This window comes from Gasterosteus aculeatus, chromosome 14 (assembly GCF_964276395.1).
Source record: "Gasterosteus aculeatus chromosome 14, fGasAcu3.hap1.1, whole genome shotgun sequence".
NCBI lineage: Eukaryota > Metazoa > Chordata > Actinopteri > Perciformes > Gasterosteidae > Gasterosteus > Gasterosteus aculeatus.
In genome coordinates, this window is record NC_135702.1 from 365,733 (window position 1) to 384,517 (window position 18,785).

At 46.8% G+C, this 18,785-nt stretch overlaps 3 protein-coding genes across 7 annotated transcripts; 2 read left to right on the forward strand and 1 right to left on the reverse strand.

Annotated features, from left to right (window-relative positions):
- The first annotated feature begins 75 nt into the window (after positions 1-75).
- On the forward strand, positions 76-1,806 carry LOC144388270 (uncharacterized). The gene is made up of 2 exons (XM_078088547.1): positions 76-404; positions 737-1,806. Exon 2 carries the CDS (start codon positions 1,252-1,254, stop codon positions 1,660-1,662), a length of 411 nt encoding a protein of 136 aa, XP_077944673.1. The 5' UTR covers positions 76-404; positions 737-1,251; the 3' UTR covers positions 1,663-1,806.
- A 3,030-nt stretch (positions 1,807-4,836) lies between these two features.
- hsdl2 (hydroxysteroid dehydrogenase like 2) lies at positions 4,837-9,249 on the reverse strand. Its single transcript, XM_040197452.2, has 11 exons — positions 8,931-9,249; positions 7,794-7,957; positions 7,421-7,519; positions 7,042-7,156; positions 6,856-6,959; positions 6,678-6,776; positions 5,966-6,160; positions 5,816-5,887; positions 5,523-5,672; positions 5,267-5,395; positions 4,837-5,124 (listed from the first exon to the last, which is right to left on the reverse strand). The coding sequence occupies exons 1-11, from the start codon at positions 8,945-8,947 to the stop codon at positions 5,009-5,011; spliced, it is 1,260 nt and encodes a 419-aa protein (XP_040053386.2). The 5' UTR covers positions 8,948-9,249; the 3' UTR covers positions 4,837-5,008.
- Positions 9,250-9,390: 141 nt separating this feature from the next.
- LOC120831765 (polypyrimidine tract-binding protein 3) lies at positions 9,391-18,065 on the forward strand. 5 transcript variants are annotated; one of them, XM_078088540.1, is made up of 12 exons: positions 9,391-9,538; positions 12,353-12,528; positions 12,974-13,129; positions 13,305-13,415; positions 13,554-13,710; positions 14,357-14,416; positions 14,604-14,716; positions 14,786-14,819; positions 14,897-14,989; positions 15,335-15,557; positions 15,875-15,952; positions 16,034-18,065. In XM_078088540.1, the coding sequence occupies exons 1-12, from the start codon at positions 9,391-9,393 to the stop codon at positions 16,164-16,166; spliced, it is 1,482 nt and encodes a 493-aa protein (XP_077944666.1). In that variant the 3' UTR covers positions 16,167-18,065. The 5 variants fall into 5 exon arrangements, with proteins under 5 accessions (XP_077944666.1, XP_077944667.1, XP_077944671.1 ...); XM_078088541.1 differs by having other exon boundaries at positions 12,353-12,486; XM_078088545.1 differs by lacking the exon at positions 9,391-9,538 and adding an exon at positions 11,609-11,992 and having other exon boundaries at positions 12,353-12,486.
- Positions 18,066-18,785: the final 720 nt, after the last annotated feature.

Sequence of the window (18,785 nt, forward strand, 5' to 3'; positions counted from 1 at the left end):
GAGACCATAAAGAGAAACATCTTCACTTTCTCTCTGTCCATTTCTTGAAGTCAGCCCGTTTCTCTGAAGTCACGTGACAAGTTGAGGGGGGGGGGGGGAGGGTTACACGCTCTCCAGATTTACCACAGTTTTCTCCTTTTTCGTTTTAAATCCAAAACGAGAAAACAGAAGTGGGCATTCGTTTTCTTGTTTTTTGTTTTCTGTGTTTTACGGTAAAAGGGACTATCAAAACGTACACAAACCAAAAAGTTGTGGACCAGTGAGGCGCTGGAGGATCTTCGGGCTTTGACTGCACAGACTGGGATGGTTTCAGGACTGCTACTGACAGTCTGGATGAGTTCACAGAGGCTGTAACTTCCTACATCGGCTTCTGTGAGGACAGCTGTGTACCATCATGCACCAGGGTGAGTTACAACAACAACAAACCCTGGTTCACAGCGGAACTCAGAACACTACGTCTGCAGAAGGATCAGGCATTTAGGAGTGGGGACAAAGACTTGTACACAGAGGCAAAATACAAGTTTAGCAAGGCGGTGAGAGACGCTAAACGACTGTACTGAGAAACTCCAACAACAGTTCTCAGCAAGTGACTCTGCTTCGGTTGGGAGAGGCCTCAAACACCTCACCAACTACAAGCCAAAAACCCCCACTCCATGAATGACCTCCGCCTGGCAGACGAGCTCAATGAGTTCTACTGCAGATTTGAAAGACAATGTCCTGATCCCATCCCCCACAGCTCCACCAACCTGCAGTTCGCCTACAGAGCCAACAGGTCTGTGGACGATGCTGTCAACATGGTCCTCCACTACATCCTCCAGCATCTGGACTCCCCAGTAACCTACGCCAGGATCCTGTTTGTGGACTTCAGCTCTGCCTTCAACACCATCATCCCGTCTCTGCTGCAGGACAAACTCTCCCAGCTGCACCGCCCGACTCCACCTGCAAGTGGATCACAGACTTCCTGTCTGACAGGAAGCAGCACGTGAAGCTGGGGAAACATGTCTCAGCCTCTCGGACCATCAGCACCGGTTCCCCCCAAGGCTGCGTTCTCTCCCCTCTGCTCTTCTCCCTGTACACCAACAGCTGCACCTCCAGCCACCAGTCCGTCAAGCTCCTGAAGTGTGCGGATGACACCACCCTCATTGGACTGATCTCTGGTGGGGACGAGTCCGCCTACAGGTGAAGTCTGACCATCTGGTGTCGTGGTGCAGCCAGAACAACCTGGAGCTCAACGCTCTAAAGACAGTGGAGATGGTTGTGGATTTCCGGAGGAACAGAGCCCCACCCTCCCCCATCACCCTGTGTGACTCCCCCGTCACTATTGTGGACTCCTTCCGTTTCCTGGGCTCCATCATCACCCAGGACCTCAAGTGGGAGCTGAACATCAGCTCCATCACCAAGAAGGCTCAGCAGAGGTTGTTCTTCCTGAGGCAGCTGAAGAAATTCAACCTGCCAAAGACGATGATGGTGCACTTCTACACGGCCATCATGGAGTCCATCCTCTGCTCCTCCATCACCGTCTGGTACGCTGCAGCCACAGCCAAGGACAAGGGCAGGCTGCAGCGTGTCCTCCGCTCTGCAGAGAGGCTGATCGGCTGCAATCTGCCGTCCCTGCAGGACTTGTTCGCTTCCAGGTCTCTAAAGCAGCTAAAAAGATGGTAGCCGACCCCTCTCACCCCGGACAAAACCTGTTTGTGCCCCTTCCATCTGGCTACCACTGTTGGGTTCTGTCAAAGAACGCACGGACACACGGGTCTACTTGGTAATATGCTTTATTTTTCCTTTTGCAGTGAGCAAGTTTCTTTGCATTTGTTGCTCTGCTCCGCTCCTCGGCTTTGCCCCTGAGCGTCTTCTCCCCGCTCCAAGTCCTGCTCACTGCTTTTACAGGGGAGACAATGACTCAGAATCTTGTTCAGCTGTGTTTGTTAATTTCCTGCCGGCACCGTCCCCTGAACCACTCCCCCGCTCTCCCCTCTGCAGCTGAGCTAACCACGCCCGCCACCACATACCCATCTCCCTGTCTGTCCCTTCTCCACCGTACTGTATCTGGCCTCTCTCTCAGATAGTTTCCGGCTGATGTAGAGGACCGGGCGGTCCACCCTCTGCACCTGCCAGGACAAGATAAAAGGGAGAGAGAAGTTGAACCTCCCGTAGTAGCCTACCAGCCCCAAAAACTGCTTCACCTCTTTTTTTGTCTTGGGCCGCAGGCAGGCTGCGATGGCTGCAGTTTTGTCCACCGCACCCTCCCGCCGCCCAAGTGGTACCCCAGATACCGTACGCCCCTCCGTCCGACTGCACACTTCCCCGGGTCCATGAGGCGTTGGAAAGTGGCCGGGGCACCAAACAACCCAAAGGGAAGCGTGGTGAATTGGTATAATCCAAACGGACTGGAGAAAGCCGTCTTTTCCTTGGACTCTGGTGACAAGGGAATCTGCCAGTAGCCCTTGGTCAAATCCAGTGTTGTAAAAAAACGCGCGGTGCCCAATCGGTCCAGGAGTTCGTCGACCCGGGGCATCGGGTACGCATCAAACCGTGACACAGCATTCACCCTGCGATAGTCCCCACAGAACCTCATAGAGCCATCCTTCTTGGACTCCTGACCCCCATCCTAAGCATTCAGCACAGCAGCCAATTCTCGCTGAACAATTTTCCTCGTGTGTTCAGGTAACCTGTAGGGCCGCGACCGCACCGTCACGCCCGGGGACATCTGAATGTGATGCACTGAGACCTGTGCAACCTGGCAGGAGGGAGAACGCATCGTTAAACTGATCCTGCAACTGGGCTATGTCTGTTTGCTGGGTTGCAGAGAGATGGGCGTTGAACGGGAGCCGGGTCGGATTGGTGGGCTTTGGCCCCAGCTCCTCTCTCTGAGCTACTGCAGACACCAGGGAAACAGACTCCGCTTCCCTCCATAATTTGAGAAGGTTGAGGTGGAAGTTCTGTGTAGTTCCACCCCTCTCAGATCGCACTGAAGTCCCCTATCCGGCGTGTGACCACAAAGGTTCCTTGACACTTGGCGAGTAGATTTGAGCAAGACAAAGGAAGCAATACAAGTACTTCTTCTCCCGGTGTAAATTGTCTCAGCATGGCCTGAAGTACTACAAGCCTCATGTACCAGGAGCCTGAAGTACTACAAGCCTCAAGTACAACGAGCCGGAAGTACTACAAGCCTCAAGTACCAGGAGCCTCAAGTACTACGAGCCTCAAGTACTACAAGCCTCAAGTACCAGGAGCCTGAAGTACTACAAGCCTCAAGTACCAGGAGCCTGAAGTACTACAAGCCTGAAGTACTACGAGCCTGAAGTACTACAAGCCTCAAGTACTACGAGCCTCAAGTACTACGAGCCTCAAGTACTACAAGCCTCAAGTACCAGGAGCCTCAAGTACTACGAGCCTGAAGTACTACAAGCCTCAAGTACAACGAGCCGGAAGTACTACAAGCCTCAAGTACCAGGAGCCTCAAGTACTACGAGCCTGAAGTACTACAAGCCTCAAGTACTACGAGCCTCAAGTACCAGGAGCCTGAAGTACTACAAGCCTCAAGTACTACGAGCCTCAAGTACCAGGAGCCTGAAGTACTACAAGCCTCAAGTACTACGAGCCTGAAGTACTACAAGCCTCAAGTACCAGGAGCCTCAAGTACTACGAGCCTGAAGTACTACGAGCCTGAAGTACTACGAGCCTCAAGTACTACGAGCCTGAAGTACTACAAGCCTCAAGTACCAGGAGCCTCAAGTACTACGAGCCTGAAGTACTACGAGCCTGAAGTACTACAAGCCTCAAGTACTACGGACCTCAAGTACTACAAGCCTCAAGTACCAGGAGCCTGAAGTACTACAAGCCTCAAGTACTACGAGCCTGAAGTACTACAAGCCTCAAGTACTACGAGCCTCAAGTACCAGGAGCCTGAAGTACTACAAGCCTGAAGTACTACAAGCCTCAAGTACCAGGAGCCTCAAGTACGACGAGCCTCAAGTACTACAAGCCTCAAGTACTACGAGCCTCAAGTACCAGGAGCCTGAAGTACTACAAGCCTCAAGTACTACGAGCCTGAAGTACTACAAGCCTCAAGTACCAGGAGCCTCAAGTACTACGAGCCTGAAGTACTACGAGCCTCAAGTACTACGAGCCTGAAGTACTACAAGCCTCAAGTACCAGGAGCCTGAAGTACTACGAAGCAGAAGCTACAAACCCCCAGTGGAGACCTGAGCGGACCACGTTGATGCGGCGTGCAGGAACCCTTTGGAGCCTCGTCTCATCATCTCCCTCACTGATTGCTCCTCGTGGTCCAAACCATCGCCAAGAAAACTCTTCTCATGAAGTGAACATCAAGGAATGACGCATATCGCAGCGGAGAAACTTGATGTTGGATCACATGTCAATAGGAAATCTACCCCCATCACTTACAACACAGCAGAAGACTCCATCAGCCATCACACACACACACACACACACACACACGTAAAATCCTTTAACGCAACATTTGCAACAATGTTACATTGTTAAACAGTGTAGCTGCTCAACCTGCATCACTGGAGGAGTTTTTCTTTCTCCAGATGAAATCCACAGCTTCAGACTGAACGTCCTCTTGTTGCTCACTAACTGCCCCAATAATAATAATAATTCATTATTGAATTTTAGGCATAACACGTTTAATCAATGTCATTTTTTTCATCTTTGCCCATCACTAATTAATTAATTCATTGAACATTGACAAGTGGTAGAAAATTATAGGACAACAACTTTATAAAACAAACACAAAAAGGACATTTTAACTTGATGGAATATAAATAACACCAACATTTGAGTCTTGGAAAGGAAAAAAAATCAAACCCAAAAGTTCATTTTCTTTATTTAGTTGTATGTGAAGGTCATTAGACGTCAAGTAGCCTCAGCTGTCAGTTTATCATCAATTAGATCTAAAAACTGGTCGTTGTCATCATCTTTACTGTGTACATCTACAAGCAGGGGGCGGGGCTTGATAGGGCCTGGGGGCGGGGCTTCAGCCTCACAGTTTGGCCTTGCTCATGCGCCCCATGAGTTTCTCCAGTTTGAGGGCGAGCGTCATGTCGCCTTTGATCTTCAGCTTCCCCGACATGAAGGCCATCGTGGGCTTCAGCTTCCCTGGAGAAAAAACAAAAACACACGCCGTCACCGTGGAAACGGCACAGCATGAGCCCAGCGACGTCATCGCTGTGGTCACAGCCCCATGGGTCCCACAGTTCCTCCCTGATATCTTCCACGTGTTACCCTGGTGACGGCTCACCTGCAAACATCTTGCTGAAGTCACTAGAGTCCATCGCCATGACGACGTCGGCCTTGACAGGCGACTGGCCCTGACCTGCACTGCCAGCGCCGCTCTTCAGGTCCAGGAACCAGAGGCCCTTATTTTCTCCTTATATGGACATGTTCATATCAGTGACACGCCCATCACATCTCCATATATGGACATGTTCATATCAGTGACACGCCCACCACATCTCCATATATGGACATGTCTACATTGTAAGATCTGCTTCTACCTGATAGGTCGAACTGATAAATCCCCTGCGTCAACTTGACCACGTCTTCGTTGATGACTCCTCTGATGGCGTTGAAGGTGCTTTCTATTGGTCCGCCGGAGGACGGCTCGGCTGACGACGACGGTGGTGGTTTGAAGGCTGGTGTCGCCCCTGGCAACAGGATAACAAAAACAGGAAGTTTCCACCAAAACGATACACCTATTAAATGAGAAACTGCCGTACGGTGTCCACAGTATCTGCATCCATCGAGTGTAACACGAGTCCTAGTGTGATAACAGCATTTGTGTATTTACCATGTTGCTCCATCTGCTCCACCAGGCTCTCTGGTGCTTCGTCCAGGAAGAAGTCCGGCAGCAGCGGGTGACCTGTTGACCAATCAGAGACCACCGTGAGCATCACATGACAGAGTTAGGTTGGCCTAACACAGCTGGCAGAGAGCGTACCTGGCTGGACGGCGTACTGTTCAAAATCTCTGACTCCCTGCTCCTTCAGGACGTCCTCGTCGACCAGGAAGTGACCCGTGTAGTGTTTGGGTCGGGACAGGACAGCGTAGGCGGCGTCCGCCATGATGTCAGAGGTACGACACTGTTTACTGATGCCCTCTCCGCCCAACATATCCATCGCGGCTGTCTGGATCGCTACGGCAACAAGGGGCAGGGTTAGCACGCTAGCTTACTGTGAGAGGTCTGTTAGCACGCTAGCTTACTGTGAGAGGTCTGTTAGCACGCTAGCTTACTGTGAGAGGTCTGTTAGCACGCTAGCTTACTGTGAGAGGTCTGTTAGCACGCTAGTTTACGGTGAGAGGTCTGTTAGCACGCTAGTTTACGGTGAGAGGTCTGTTAGCACGCTAGTTTACGGTGAGAGGTCTGTTAGCACGCTAGTTTACGGTGAGAGGTCTGTTAGCACGCTAGTTTACGGTGAGAGGTCTGTTAGCACGCTAGCTTACGGTGAGAGGTCTGTTAGCACGCTAGCTTACGGTGAGACGTCTGTTAGCACGCTAGCTTACGGTGAGAGGTCTGTTAGCATGCTAGTTTATTGTGAGAGGTCTGTTAGCATGCTAGTTTACTGTGAGAGGTCTGTTAGCATGCTAGTTTACTGTGAGAGGTCTGTTAGCATGCTAGTTTACCGTAAGCATGCTAACATTTAGCCACTGACCAGTTTTAGGCCAGAGGGCGTTCACGGCGATTTGACCTCTGAACTCTTCTGCCATTCCCAGGACACACATGGACATGCCGTACTTCGCCATCGTGTACGCTGAAAAGAATAGAAAGGCGGGATGAACAGAAGTGAGCGGCTGGATGATAGATGGCGGCTGGTCGGTTGCCACGGTTACCCGTGTGGTTCTTGAACCAGACGGGGTTGAGGTTGAGCGGAGGCGACAGGTTCAGGATGTGAGGACTGCGACTCTTCAGCAGGTGAGGGATGACCAGCTTCGACCTTCAACATACAGACACGCGTTTGGTGAAGGTCGTTAGCCGGAGGTCATGGGTCATCTGGCCGTGTGTGTGTGTTCTCCTACGTCATGTATGTCCCTCTCAGGTTGACTCCCAGCATCAGGTCCACCTTCTTCAGGGGCGTCTCCAGGGTTCCCGTCAGACTGATGGCGCTGGCGTTGTTCACCAGGATGTCGATTCCTGCCAATCAGACACATTGATCGTGATGATGTCACGGGGGGGGGGGCGCTCCATCACCAGCCTCCCACCCACCGGTACAACTACGTCCAACTGGGACTTGAAAATAATGTTTTCTTCACCTCTAAAGCCTTGAAGAAACCTTCGTTTCTATTTACAGCAGATTGAATTATAAAAAGTCAGTCATGTCTTTGCATTAACGGATGTTGTACAGTTTCATAACCCTTCGTCATTTCTTCGGAGTCGTTCTGATGAACGATGTCTCACCTCCGAACTTGTCGACGGCTTTCTGCACGGCGTCTCCCACCTGCTGCTCGTCGCGGATGTCGACGATACAAGCCAGCGCCTTACCGCCCGCCGCCTCCACTGCAAGGACACACGCCGCTTTACTGTGAAGCCTGAACTACCCTTCAAAATAAAGCTCCTGCTCCTCTGGAGACAGAACGCCGACGCAGAGAAGAAGAAGAACTCAAACACGTCTTTAGAGCACAATGACAGTTATGACATCATCGATAAGAAGAAGAACGTTCAATTATCTAAAATCTGGCGTCCCCCCGTCTCACTGACGTGCACCAATGAGGTACCAAGCCGCAACAGCGTGCCCGTCTCTACAGCGGCTGACTTCCTGTTAGCGCCTCACCCTCCTGAGCGGCGGTGTAGATGGTCCCCGGGAGCTTGGGGTGGGCCTCGGCGGTCTTGGCGGCGATGACGATGTTGGCCCCGTCCCTGGCGGCCTTCAGGGCGATGGCTTTGCCGATCCCCCGGCTGGCCCCGGTGATGAAGAGCGTGCAGCCCGCCAACTTCCTGAGAGAGACGCAGGCAGTTAGCTCACATGCTAACACACAGCTAAGCTACATCACTGGCATGCCAGCGGCTCTTTGTTTCCTGACAAATAGATATTTGGCTCCCAGAGGTTTGAAGGTTATTCATAAAAACAAACTAATTCATTGAATAAAAGAAGCCAAAGTGGACAAACGGTCCACCTTGTTCTTTCCAGCCAATAGGACAGATTGAAAAGTGTGTCAGATTATAGATAAATGACAGCTTGTCCTAATAAAAAGGTTAAGAAATAATCAAGTTTACAGAAGTAGGACTGTGGAAGTTTAAGTGAGTAAAAACACGTTGTGATGGTGTAGCAGACACCTGTCAATCAGCGTCTAGCTCCACCCAGAGCGTCCTCTGCTGACGTCATGCTGTATTACATTGAGATCATAAACAATATTGTTTACTAAGTTAAGTATTTTAAGTTTTTATCTGAACTTTAGACCTAATGTGATGAGGGGTGTTGACATAATCAATAATGCCTCTGATCACTTTTGGAATGTCTATTTTTAAATGTGAAAAAGTAGAATTAAGACATTACAACTTTAGAGAAATCCATCATTTCTTTACAAGATGGGACATAAACAGCAAGATTAAACTGTATGTGGCTCATTAGATTAGATTAGATGTCATTATTGTTGTGTGTTGGAACAGGACACAGTAATAAAGGATCCCTAGTGGTTGTCGGTTTGAAGCCGTGTCCCTGCGTAAGGCCAGGCCGCCGTGTGAGCTTAGGTAACAGCGCTTTGCCTTGCTCGAAGGTCATGAGGCAGGGGCAGCAGAATCAAACTACTGCGGTGTCGCAGGCAGAGACCTTTGGATCGCGATTGGAATCACAAACTAAAGACTAAATGTTAAATGTAAACGAAGGTGAAGTCTCGCGCTGCTTGTGTCTTTTCTGGTGAAAAGGTGCGTTCGAATCGCCGCCCGTGTGAGCCGGTTCCGTGTCGCTCACCCCGTGTTCTGCAGCATCGTCGCTTCTGGGTTGGAGGAACGAAGGTGAAGCAAAGAATGACTCTGTTGTCTTCGCCACCTTTCACCCACTAACAGTACGCGCCTCAACCGGAAGTCATGCGTCAACTGCTCCTTCCACTTCCGGTTCACCGGCAGCTTCGTATATATAAATATATATATAATATTATTTATATAATATATATATATTTATATATACATATATAATTATATACATATTATATATATATATAAATATATACATATACGACATCCAGGTGTTCTTAAGTAGACCACGGTGTCCATCACAGATCTACTGATGCACAAACTAATCATGGAACCTTCTGAGGAGGTGAAGCATCTAATAAGCTGTAATCAGACAGTCGCGGACCGGCTGAATGCGGAAGGATGATTATTGATCCGTCCGCATCCCTCCGATCGGAGGCGTGTCCGCGCGAGCAGCCATGTTCTCCCATGACGTCGCCAAATCGGACGTGAGGTCATCGCTCTCTGCAGCGGCTGCGGAAGGCTCGCGGACCCAAACAACTCCTCTTCCTCCTCCTCCTCCTCCTCCTCCTCCTCCTCCTCCTCCTCCTCGCGGACCATGGACGGGTGAGCTACCGCACGTTTCCGTGGCGACTGAACCGCACCTGCGCGCGCCTTCCGTCTGCCCCGCCCCCTGTTTGTCGTCGTTGTTGTTGTTTACTTGACTGAAACTCATTCCCGTCTCTCCACGCGCTGCTTAGTCGGGTGTGTTTTCGGGTCGGGTTTGTTTTGGTGTCGCGAGCAAAGGGGGGCGATTCCCCCGCGAGACCTTAGTGGTTGAAATCCCGCGATAACTGAGTGTAGGAATTAAGATTTAAATGTTTATCCTAAGGTCACGTGTTTGTTTAATCTGACTAAACAATGTTTAAAGGTTATTACGTCAAAGTGATTAAATGCCTAATTCACAATTCAATGGTTTGTTAGTTGCGACCCTAAAAAATATTTTGGAAGTTTAACAAACATTTATCAATAATGTTTCCATTTTTTAAAAGAATTTAATTTGATTTCATATTTATTTTATTCTACATAATGTCATGTATATTTGCCTCTAATTCTGTTATCTTGTTGACCCTGTTGACAATGAGTAACTCTGTGTTTACTTGATCTTGTCGTTTTCGGTTTATTGGGAGATCAAGGGTCCGTTTCAAGAAGCAGGTTTAGTGTAAACTCAGAGTTAGTTAAGCCTGAGATGAGGGAAACTCTGGCTTGTTTCACAAAGGGAAACCGTCCTTCACTTCCATTAATATTTGCAGCTCAATAGGAGTGAATATATTGTTTGGTGGTTGTCATGGTAACTCATAGTATCGTGGATCCTTTCATGCTGTGGTGCTGCACGCGCTCAACTGAGTCAACCGACTAAGTTGATTGAACCGAGTCTAAACAGCTGTTCAGAAACCAGAAACTCAGAGTTTGTTAAACCTCCTACGTGGTAAACTGAGTTAGCCGGATCATCTTCAGGATGAGATGTTCAGGCTCTTCGGTTCCCCAAAGCAGGTTTGTCTAAATCACCACAACAACACATGGAAACACTTGAACCTGCTGCGCTTCATCTGAGCTGCTGGAAAGACCCGTTAAGCCGCCATGACGTCCTGCACGAGCGCTACAGATGCTACAGATGCTACAGATGCTACAGATGCTGCAGATGCTGCAGATGCTACAGATGCTGCTGATGCTACAGATGGGGAGGACAAGGAGTTTATTTTTATTTATTTATGATTTATTTACAAGAAGATTTCCCCGTTCCGTTACGTGATGAACACCACACGCTGCAGCCCAAATGTTGTGTGAATTTAATGTATTATACATATTTCACGTTGTTCATTCTGTACGTCCATCGCAGTGTGTCCGTCCCTGGAGGATCGTCCTCTGTCTCTAGAGGTTTCCTCCCTTTATTCTCCCCATCAAATACTTTTCATTGTTTGGGGTTTTTCCTGTGTTGAGTGTTTCTGCACAGAGGACGTCACATGTGTACAGACTGTAAAGACACATGAGGCTAATGAATCATATGATCATGTTAAACACTTTTATCCAAAGCCACTTTAAACCCGTGGCTTTTTTTTAACATTTGGCTCAGGGAGCAATTAGGGGTCAGGTGTCTCGCTCAGGGACACTTCGACTTGAGACATGAAGCAGCCGGGACTCGAACCACCAACCTTGCGCTTCCCACACCCTCTCTACCCCCTGCAACACTGTACGGACAGAATGAGAGACAGTATGTAAGACAGTATGAGAGACAGTATGAGAGACAGTGTGAGAGACGCGGTGTGAGAGACGAAGTGTGAGACATTGTGAGACAGCGTGAGAGACGCGGTGTGAGACGGCGTGGTCTTCATCACGTACCACTTCGGCTCCTGAAGTTCTTCTTGTAAATAAATGGTTCCTGTCTTCAGCATCGTACAGGACGTGATGAACTTGTGCAGCACTTTTCTAGTCTTTGTAGTGTTAAAGTGCTTTAACCCCACATGACATCATTCATCCATTCACACACACACACCCACTGATGACAGGAGAACCACACACACGCACACACACGCACGCACACGCACACACACACACACGCACACGCACACTAGCATTCACAGAGCTACAGGAGCCGTGTGGCTCAAGTGTCTCGCTGCCTTTTATCCAGGGAGTGATGAACTAATCCAGCAGCTCAGATGAGCCTGAGTTGAGGTTTTGGACGTGTTGCCATGGTGATTGAGACACACCGGCGTCCCTGATGAAGGTGCTGACGCTCTTCCTGCGTTGCTCTCTGTAGGAATCAGGCTTCACTTCCTCCTCCAGCTGTGCTGAGAACATGAGCTCCTCCGGTCCCTGCACAGGTGAGCCCCCCCCATCACCGGCCCACCCGCTGATAATCGTCCCGCTCACCTGTCTGTCCGCAGTGGACGCCACCGATAGGCTGTGTGTTCCTGAGCGCGCTCAGTCCGTCCCGTCTCCGGTCCTACGCCCGCCTCAGCTTCCTGTTGACGTCTCTGAACAGGAAGTGAAGTTATTAACCCGATAACGGCCTAAAAACAGGTAACGGCTGATATCCGATAGTTATTAATAATAATATATTTCATTGGAATAGCGTTAGTTGGTTAACATTTAACCGTTAACAGCTAAGAGCTAAAAGTGGCTAATAGCCAACTATTGAAATTTGTTACTGCGTAAATTTCAAAACTATTCTGTAATAGATTTTTTCATTCTGTCGAATGTCAATTTCATTTTAGGAATAATGATTGAAATTAAACATTTTTAATGTTTAATTTCATGTATTTTATTTCTCATTTTGCTAGAAATAAAGAGGTTTTACTTTGTGTAACTTATTAATGTTTTTATCTCAATTTGTTCATTCTGATTCTCCAATTTGTTAAATGATCTTTCTCACGTTTTTAGAAATGGCGTCCGAGGAGGCGGCTGTTACCATGGTGAACTACTACACTTCGGCCCCGCCCACTATCAGGAACCAACCAATGTTCATCCAGTACTCCACCCATCGTCAGCTCAAAACCGACAATCTGACCAATCACGTGAGGAGCTGCAGCTCTAGTCCCGCCCAATCCACACATCATGTGTATACATATATATATATATATATGTATATATATATATATACATATACATATATATATATATACATATACATATAGAATATATATACATACATACATATATATGTATGTATGTATATATGTATATATATATATACATATACATATATAATATATATACATACATATATATATATATACATATATACATACATATATATATATATACGTATATATGTGTATATATATTATATATATATACATATATATATGTATATATATATACGTATATATGTGTATATATATATTATATATATATATATTATATATATATTCAATCTGTTTTAAAAGAAAAATTCAAATAATGAATGAATACAGACAAATTGAATGATATGGCAGCGTTCTCTTTTTTTACCGTAGTAATATATAGATCATTTTTTAATTCTAGAAACGTGTTTGTTGACAGGGAGCGGCTCTGCAGGCCATCAGTGCAGCAGCAGTGCATCCTGGGAACATGGCGTCAGGGGTAGAGGGGCGGGGCTTAGCGCAAGGTCAGAGTCCCGTCCTGAGAATCATCGTGGAGAATTTATTCTACCCGGTGACTCTGGAGGTCCTGCAGCAGGTTGTCAATCACTTTATTCCTTATTATAACCGTTAGTAGAATTATTGTTGTTATGACTACAATATTTAGATTTGTACTAATCTTAATGATTATTATTACCACATGTATTGTTCGTATTACCATTATTATGTTTGTATATTACTGGTTTCACAGTTTTATCATTGTGTGGTTGCAGATCTTCAGTAAGTTCGGCTCGGTGTTGAAGATCATCACGTTCACCAGAAATAATCAGTTTCAGGTTCTTCTGCAGTTCAGCGACATCGTGCACGCTCACCACGCCAGGGCTGTGAGTCACGTGCACCATCTCACACACTCAGTCTGGACCCGGACCTTTGTCCCAGCATTAGAATAAAGAGCTCCAGTCCAGAGTCTGAGGAAGCTCGGGACCAATCCGATTGCACCCGTGTCACTTCCTGTCTTCTAGTCTCTGGACGGTCAGAACATCTACAACGGCTGCTGCACGCTGAGGATCGACTTCTCCAAGCTGAGCACGCTCAACGTCAAGTACAACAACGACAAGAGCCGAGACTTCACCAGAGCCCACCTCCCGCCCGGAGAGATGGACCCCGCCGCCGCCTTCGGTAAGGCCAGCTAACGCTAACGCTACGCTAACCTCGGCTAGCCGGGGCCTCAAGAAGGAGAAGAAGAACCAAACAGGAAACACACTGGATGTGTGGAGGTCTCTAAGCGGCGTTCTCTCTCCTGACCACCAGGGGGCGACTTTTCAGGACCCACAGAACGGTGGTCTCCAATCACCGGGCCGGGGACCGGCACCGGTCCGCGGGCCGTTTGGTACCGATAAACTTTTATTTGAAATATTTATTTGGTAAAGCGAACGTATTGTCTCCTAATGAAATGCGCTCGTCCCTCTTGACACGTTGTCTCAGTCACCAAACACAAAAAAATAACCTGCAACTACTACAAAGAAAGATTCATTCAACAGGAATCAGGAGCTGAAAATACAGGCTCATCGCGTCGGTCTTTAACGGTATATTTTATATTTCTTTGTGTTTATCCGGTCTGCGTAATATTGTCTAACATGAAACCGTCTATGGGAGCGTAGACGTCTATGAGCAAACACCTGATTATTCCCTCAGTAAACAATGTAAACATGACTTTATGGTCTCGGTCTCTGTGTGTGTGTGTCTGTGTGTGTGTGTGTGTGTATATATACATATGTGTGTGTGTGTGCGGTCGCTTCCTGTTCACGTGTTGCGTGTGTTACAGGTGTTTCTCTTCCTCCGTACGGAGCAGCAGCTTTCCAGCCGACCTTCCACCAACACACAGGTAAGAGCTCCTCCCCCTCCTCCTCCCCCTCCTCCTCCCCCTCCTTCTCCCCCTCCTCCTTCACATCCTCCCCCTCCTCCTCCTCCTCTTCCTCTTCCTCCTCCCTCCTCCTCCTCCTCCTCTTCCTCTTCCTCCTCCCTCCTCCTCCTCCTCCCTTTGTCCCCTGACTGTGTGTCTTCTCCCTCAGGTCTGTCCATGGCGGTCGTCCCCGGCCCGTTGCTGTCTCTTCCTGGTGTCTCCCTGCAGGTGGCGCCTCCTGCTGGTCACTCGGTGCTGCTGGTGTCCAACCTTAACCCAGAGGTCAGAGTTCACGCTGTCTCCGGGCGCTGCTCTCTCAGGTGACCGTACTGACCCTGTTTGTCTCCGCAGAGCGCCTCTCCTCGCTGCCTCTTCATCCTGTTTGGTGAGAGCCTCCGTTGTTCGTCAGCAGGACGCTGAGACGTGGACGTGGACGTTGACGGCGTGTTTGTGTGTTTTCAGGTGTTTATGGAGACGTTCAGAGAGTTAAAATCCTCTTCAACAAGAAGGAAAACGCTCTGGTTCAGATGAGCGACGCCACTCAGGCTCAACTCGGTCCGACGCTTCTTCGCCTGCACATCATATCTAACACATTTACTGATACAATGAAGGACAAATCATGTTAATACTTCTACTACATGTTTATTTAAATATTACCAACAGCAGGAAACTCTAAAGTCAGTTAAATCATTTGATTCATTAATACAAGAGTTGTAATTATCTTAAATCCATGTTTGCATGATGGAAAAATGATCTTACATCATCGATTTGAGATGTTTTACAGACTTTATGTAAAGCTTTGAAAAAACACCAACCAGTTCACATTTTAAACAAGAAACACCTGAAATTAAAATATTAAAGATGAATATTAGATATATAATATATTCTCACTCCTGACAGCGATGAGTCATCTAAACGGGCATCGTCTCCACGGCAACGTGATCCGGGTGATGCCGTCCAAACACCAAGCGGTGCAGCTGCCCCGCGGGGGGGCGGGGCCAGAGGAGCAGCCGCTGACCTGGGACTACTCAGGCTCCGCCCTCCACCGCTTCAAAAAGCCCGGATCCAAAAACTTTAACAACATCTTCCCTCCGTCGGCGACGCTTCACCTCTCCAACATCCCGTAACCCAAATGACACATAATAATAATATCTATAAATGTAGACTGGTACTGGTCATTTTATCAAATATTTATATTTATATATATATTTAACATTTTTAAAAATCATCATTATAAATATATATTTATAATGATGATTTTTGCAGTATATATTATCATGTATTTTGTATTAAAGACGCGTCTTCACGCTGATTGACAGATAGTCCCGTCGTTGGTGGTGTTGATGTTGTATATAATGTACAGGTAATAAGTGTACATGGGTATCACATGTGATACACATGTGATACACACGTGTCAGGGTTTGACGTGTCTGTCGTCAGGTCTTCGGTCAGTGAGGAGCTGCTGAAGGACTTGTTTTCCTCTGCTGGGGTCACAGTTAAAGCCTTCAAGTTCTTCCAGTGAGTAACAACAGCAGTTTGAACCCTTCAGTTATGGAACGAGAACTCAATGTAATGATGTCACTTCCTCTGATGTCACAGGAAGGACAGGAAGATGGCTCTGATGCAGCTGGCGTCTGTGGAGGAGGCCATCGAGGCTCTGATCGCTCTGCATGACCACCAGCTGGACCACAACCAGCACCTCCGGGTCTCCTTCTCCAAGTCCACCATCTGACCTTTAACCTCCGGGTCTCCTTCTCCAAGTCCACCATCTGACCTTTAACCTCCGGGTCTCCTTCTCCAAGTCCACCATCTGACCTTTAACCTCCGGGTCTCCTTCTCCAAGTCCACCACCTGACCTTTAACCCCAGGTTCTCCTGCTGTTGACAGACTCCGCCCCCTTCTTGTGATGCTTTGAGCGGGGCTTCTGATTGGCCCAGGTGGGGAGCAGATGGACTAATGGGATCTCCGACTGGACCGTTCTGTGCCTACAAACACTCTGACATCACAGTAACAAGTGAAGCGGTTACCAAGGTTACACAGCACATTCCTGAGCAGACTGAGCGGCCAGTAGCGAGGCATTGTGGGTAAGAGAGTCCAACGAGCCAATAAGGTTTGAACGTTTTTCTGTCTGAATGTTAAAAAGAAAAAGTTGATTTCCTTTTTTTATTGTTTTGATTTGAATAGTTTGAAGTGTCAGTTCCGGGTCCTCACTGCGTCTCATTCAGTCCTCTAAGTCTTCTGTGCCTTATTTTCACTCTATGAATTATTCTGCTGTCTTAAGTCCATCCGCTGGTTGTTTGTGCTGATTTAAGTTTCTTAGTTATTTGGAATCATTTTGTGTTTTAAAACGTGAGCCGGTGATGTTTTCAATGCTCGCTGTCGTACCTGTGTGTGTGTGTATTTATACATCTGTATGTGTGTCTGTGTACATCTATACACGTATATAGATGTATACATACTTGTGTGTGAGTGTGTAACAAGCTGAGCTGTGATTGGTTGATTTTCAAGTTTCCCTTTTTTCTATTAAAAACATTTCATTCGATTCCAGCTCTTGTTTTTTAAATCTCCCGTTTATTACAATTTTATTCCGGAAACAGGAAATAAGCCACAAAAAACCAGAAAGCTGCTGTGTTCCAGTCACCCTTCTGACTCTTAAACAATAATAATACTGCTTGTTTGTTTAGCTATGAAATGACAACAAATGCAATATTATGTTTTAAGTTATTTTTAAATTCAAGTCTTAAGGGTTTTGTTTGGTACTTGTTTTTTATTTGTTACAGCAAAATATTAAATATGATTTAATTGAATAGAATAGTTTTTAACAGCCGACAAAAGTCACGTTTAAGAAAGTTTTTTTAAACTTAATGTGATAATTAGGAAACCTAATTAGTAAAAATGGGGGACGGGGGTCAAACCACGTGCCTTTAATTGGACCAACTAATTCTCTCATTATGACATCACTTCCTGTTTAAATGGCTTCCAAACTGTTTATCTTTACATTCTCCAGTGTATTGAAGTTTCTACCTGTTTTTAAGTCTGAACCTGAAAAGGTTTCTTGTTTTACAGGAAGTGAATGTATTTTCCTCATGACGTCACATCCTGTTTCAGGGCGTATGACTTTTATAACGAGTAGCTCCGCCCACTCAGTCCATCACAACAGCGACCAATCAGAGCCAAAGGAAACCGGCTGCAGGTTCTGACTGACATTGTAGTACCAAGTGCGTTCTGTGAGTACACTTTGAAGTACTATAAGAGGTTGAACATGTATCAGTATATCAGATACAATACCTGCACTTACTACCGTGAACATGAAGTATTACTTGTTATGTAATACGTGTAACCACACAACTTGTAAGATGCTCTTTGAGTTGTATTTAAATATAAAATAGAAGAATATTTAATACAATACTTGTTACAGTTGACAAGTATATTTATTTTATTTGGACATAATTCATGTATTGCAATGTTGAGTATTTAACATGTTACATTTTAATACTACAGTACAGGTTCTATATATTTACGCTGTGTACTTTGATGAGTAATACGTGTAACAAGTATTGTTACGTGTAACATTAAGACATGAAAACATAAAGCTGTTTACCAATAAAGAAAAACAAACTGTCGTTTAAAACCTTTCAGAATATCTGACCAGAGGATTTTAGTGATTATTTTGTTTTGCTATGCTAATGTTAAGTGGTACTGATGCATTGTGGGAGCCGATGGCACTGGGCTTTCTGTGCTGTGTTTATTGTATTGATTAGATTAGATATGATTGATCAGATATTGAAGTCATCCTTGATGAATTCAGCTTTGACTTGGTTGCACGAAAGCAGGTTGAATTAAACCCGGACAGGAAGCCGTGGTGGTTTATTTAGTCTGTTTGCCACTGAGCTTGTTTTCTAAGCCAGGCTGTTAATAAAAGCACTATTTGTCGTACTGTCAGTGTGTGTTTGCCACTGAAGTCCTTGGCTCACATCTTTATTACCTTCATGGACACAGAAGAATGCGTCACATTAAAGAGGATTTCCACACATTCCGTACGTGGTGATAGTGTTTGGTGCACTGGAGAATGTAGCATGTATGAAGAGGTGGAGCAGTATCTGTCCCACCCTGAATCCCCCCATCACGGGCTGCCTGGTGTAACACAAGGACCACGTCCTCAGCGGGGCTGCAGCCTGGAGCCCCCCAGTGCAGACAAATGAGCCTCCTTCTCACCTGCTGACATCAGTTTACGTTAAACATTCATATGTGAGCAGGTCGTTTCTACACCGTCTGCAAACCTACAGCCTGCAAACGGTTTTTATCTTTGATCTTTTCCTGTTTGTTCTGGTTAAAAACGTGCCGCGCGCGT

Excerpts from the sequence above, each read along its gene's own strand:
- LOC144388270 (XM_078088547.1), top strand. The coding sequence starts at position 1,252 with ATGGTTGTGGATTTCCGGAGGAACAGAGCCCCACCCTCCCCCATCACC.
- hsdl2 (XM_040197452.2), bottom strand. Across the intron at positions 6,777-6,855 it reads CTGGTTCAAGAACCACACGG|CGTACACGATGGCGAAGTAC; the intron begins GTAACCGTGGCA and ends TATTCTTTTCAG. Across the intron at positions 5,125-5,266 it reads CTTCAGCAAGATGTTTGCAG|GGAAGCTGAAGCCCACGATG; the intron begins GTGAGCCGTCAC and ends TTTTTTCTCCAG.
- LOC120831765 (XM_078088540.1), top strand. The coding sequence starts at position 9,391 with ATGTTCTCCCATGACGTCGCCAAATCGGACGTGAGGTCATCGCTCTCT. Across the intron at positions 12,529-12,973 it reads CCGCCCAATCCACACATCAT|GGAGCGGCTCTGCAGGCCAT; the intron begins GTGTATACATAT and ends GTTTGTTGACAG. Across the intron at positions 14,820-14,896 it reads CTGCCTCTTCATCCTGTTTG|GTGTTTATGGAGACGTTCAG; the intron begins GTGAGAGCCTCC and ends GTGTGTTTTCAG.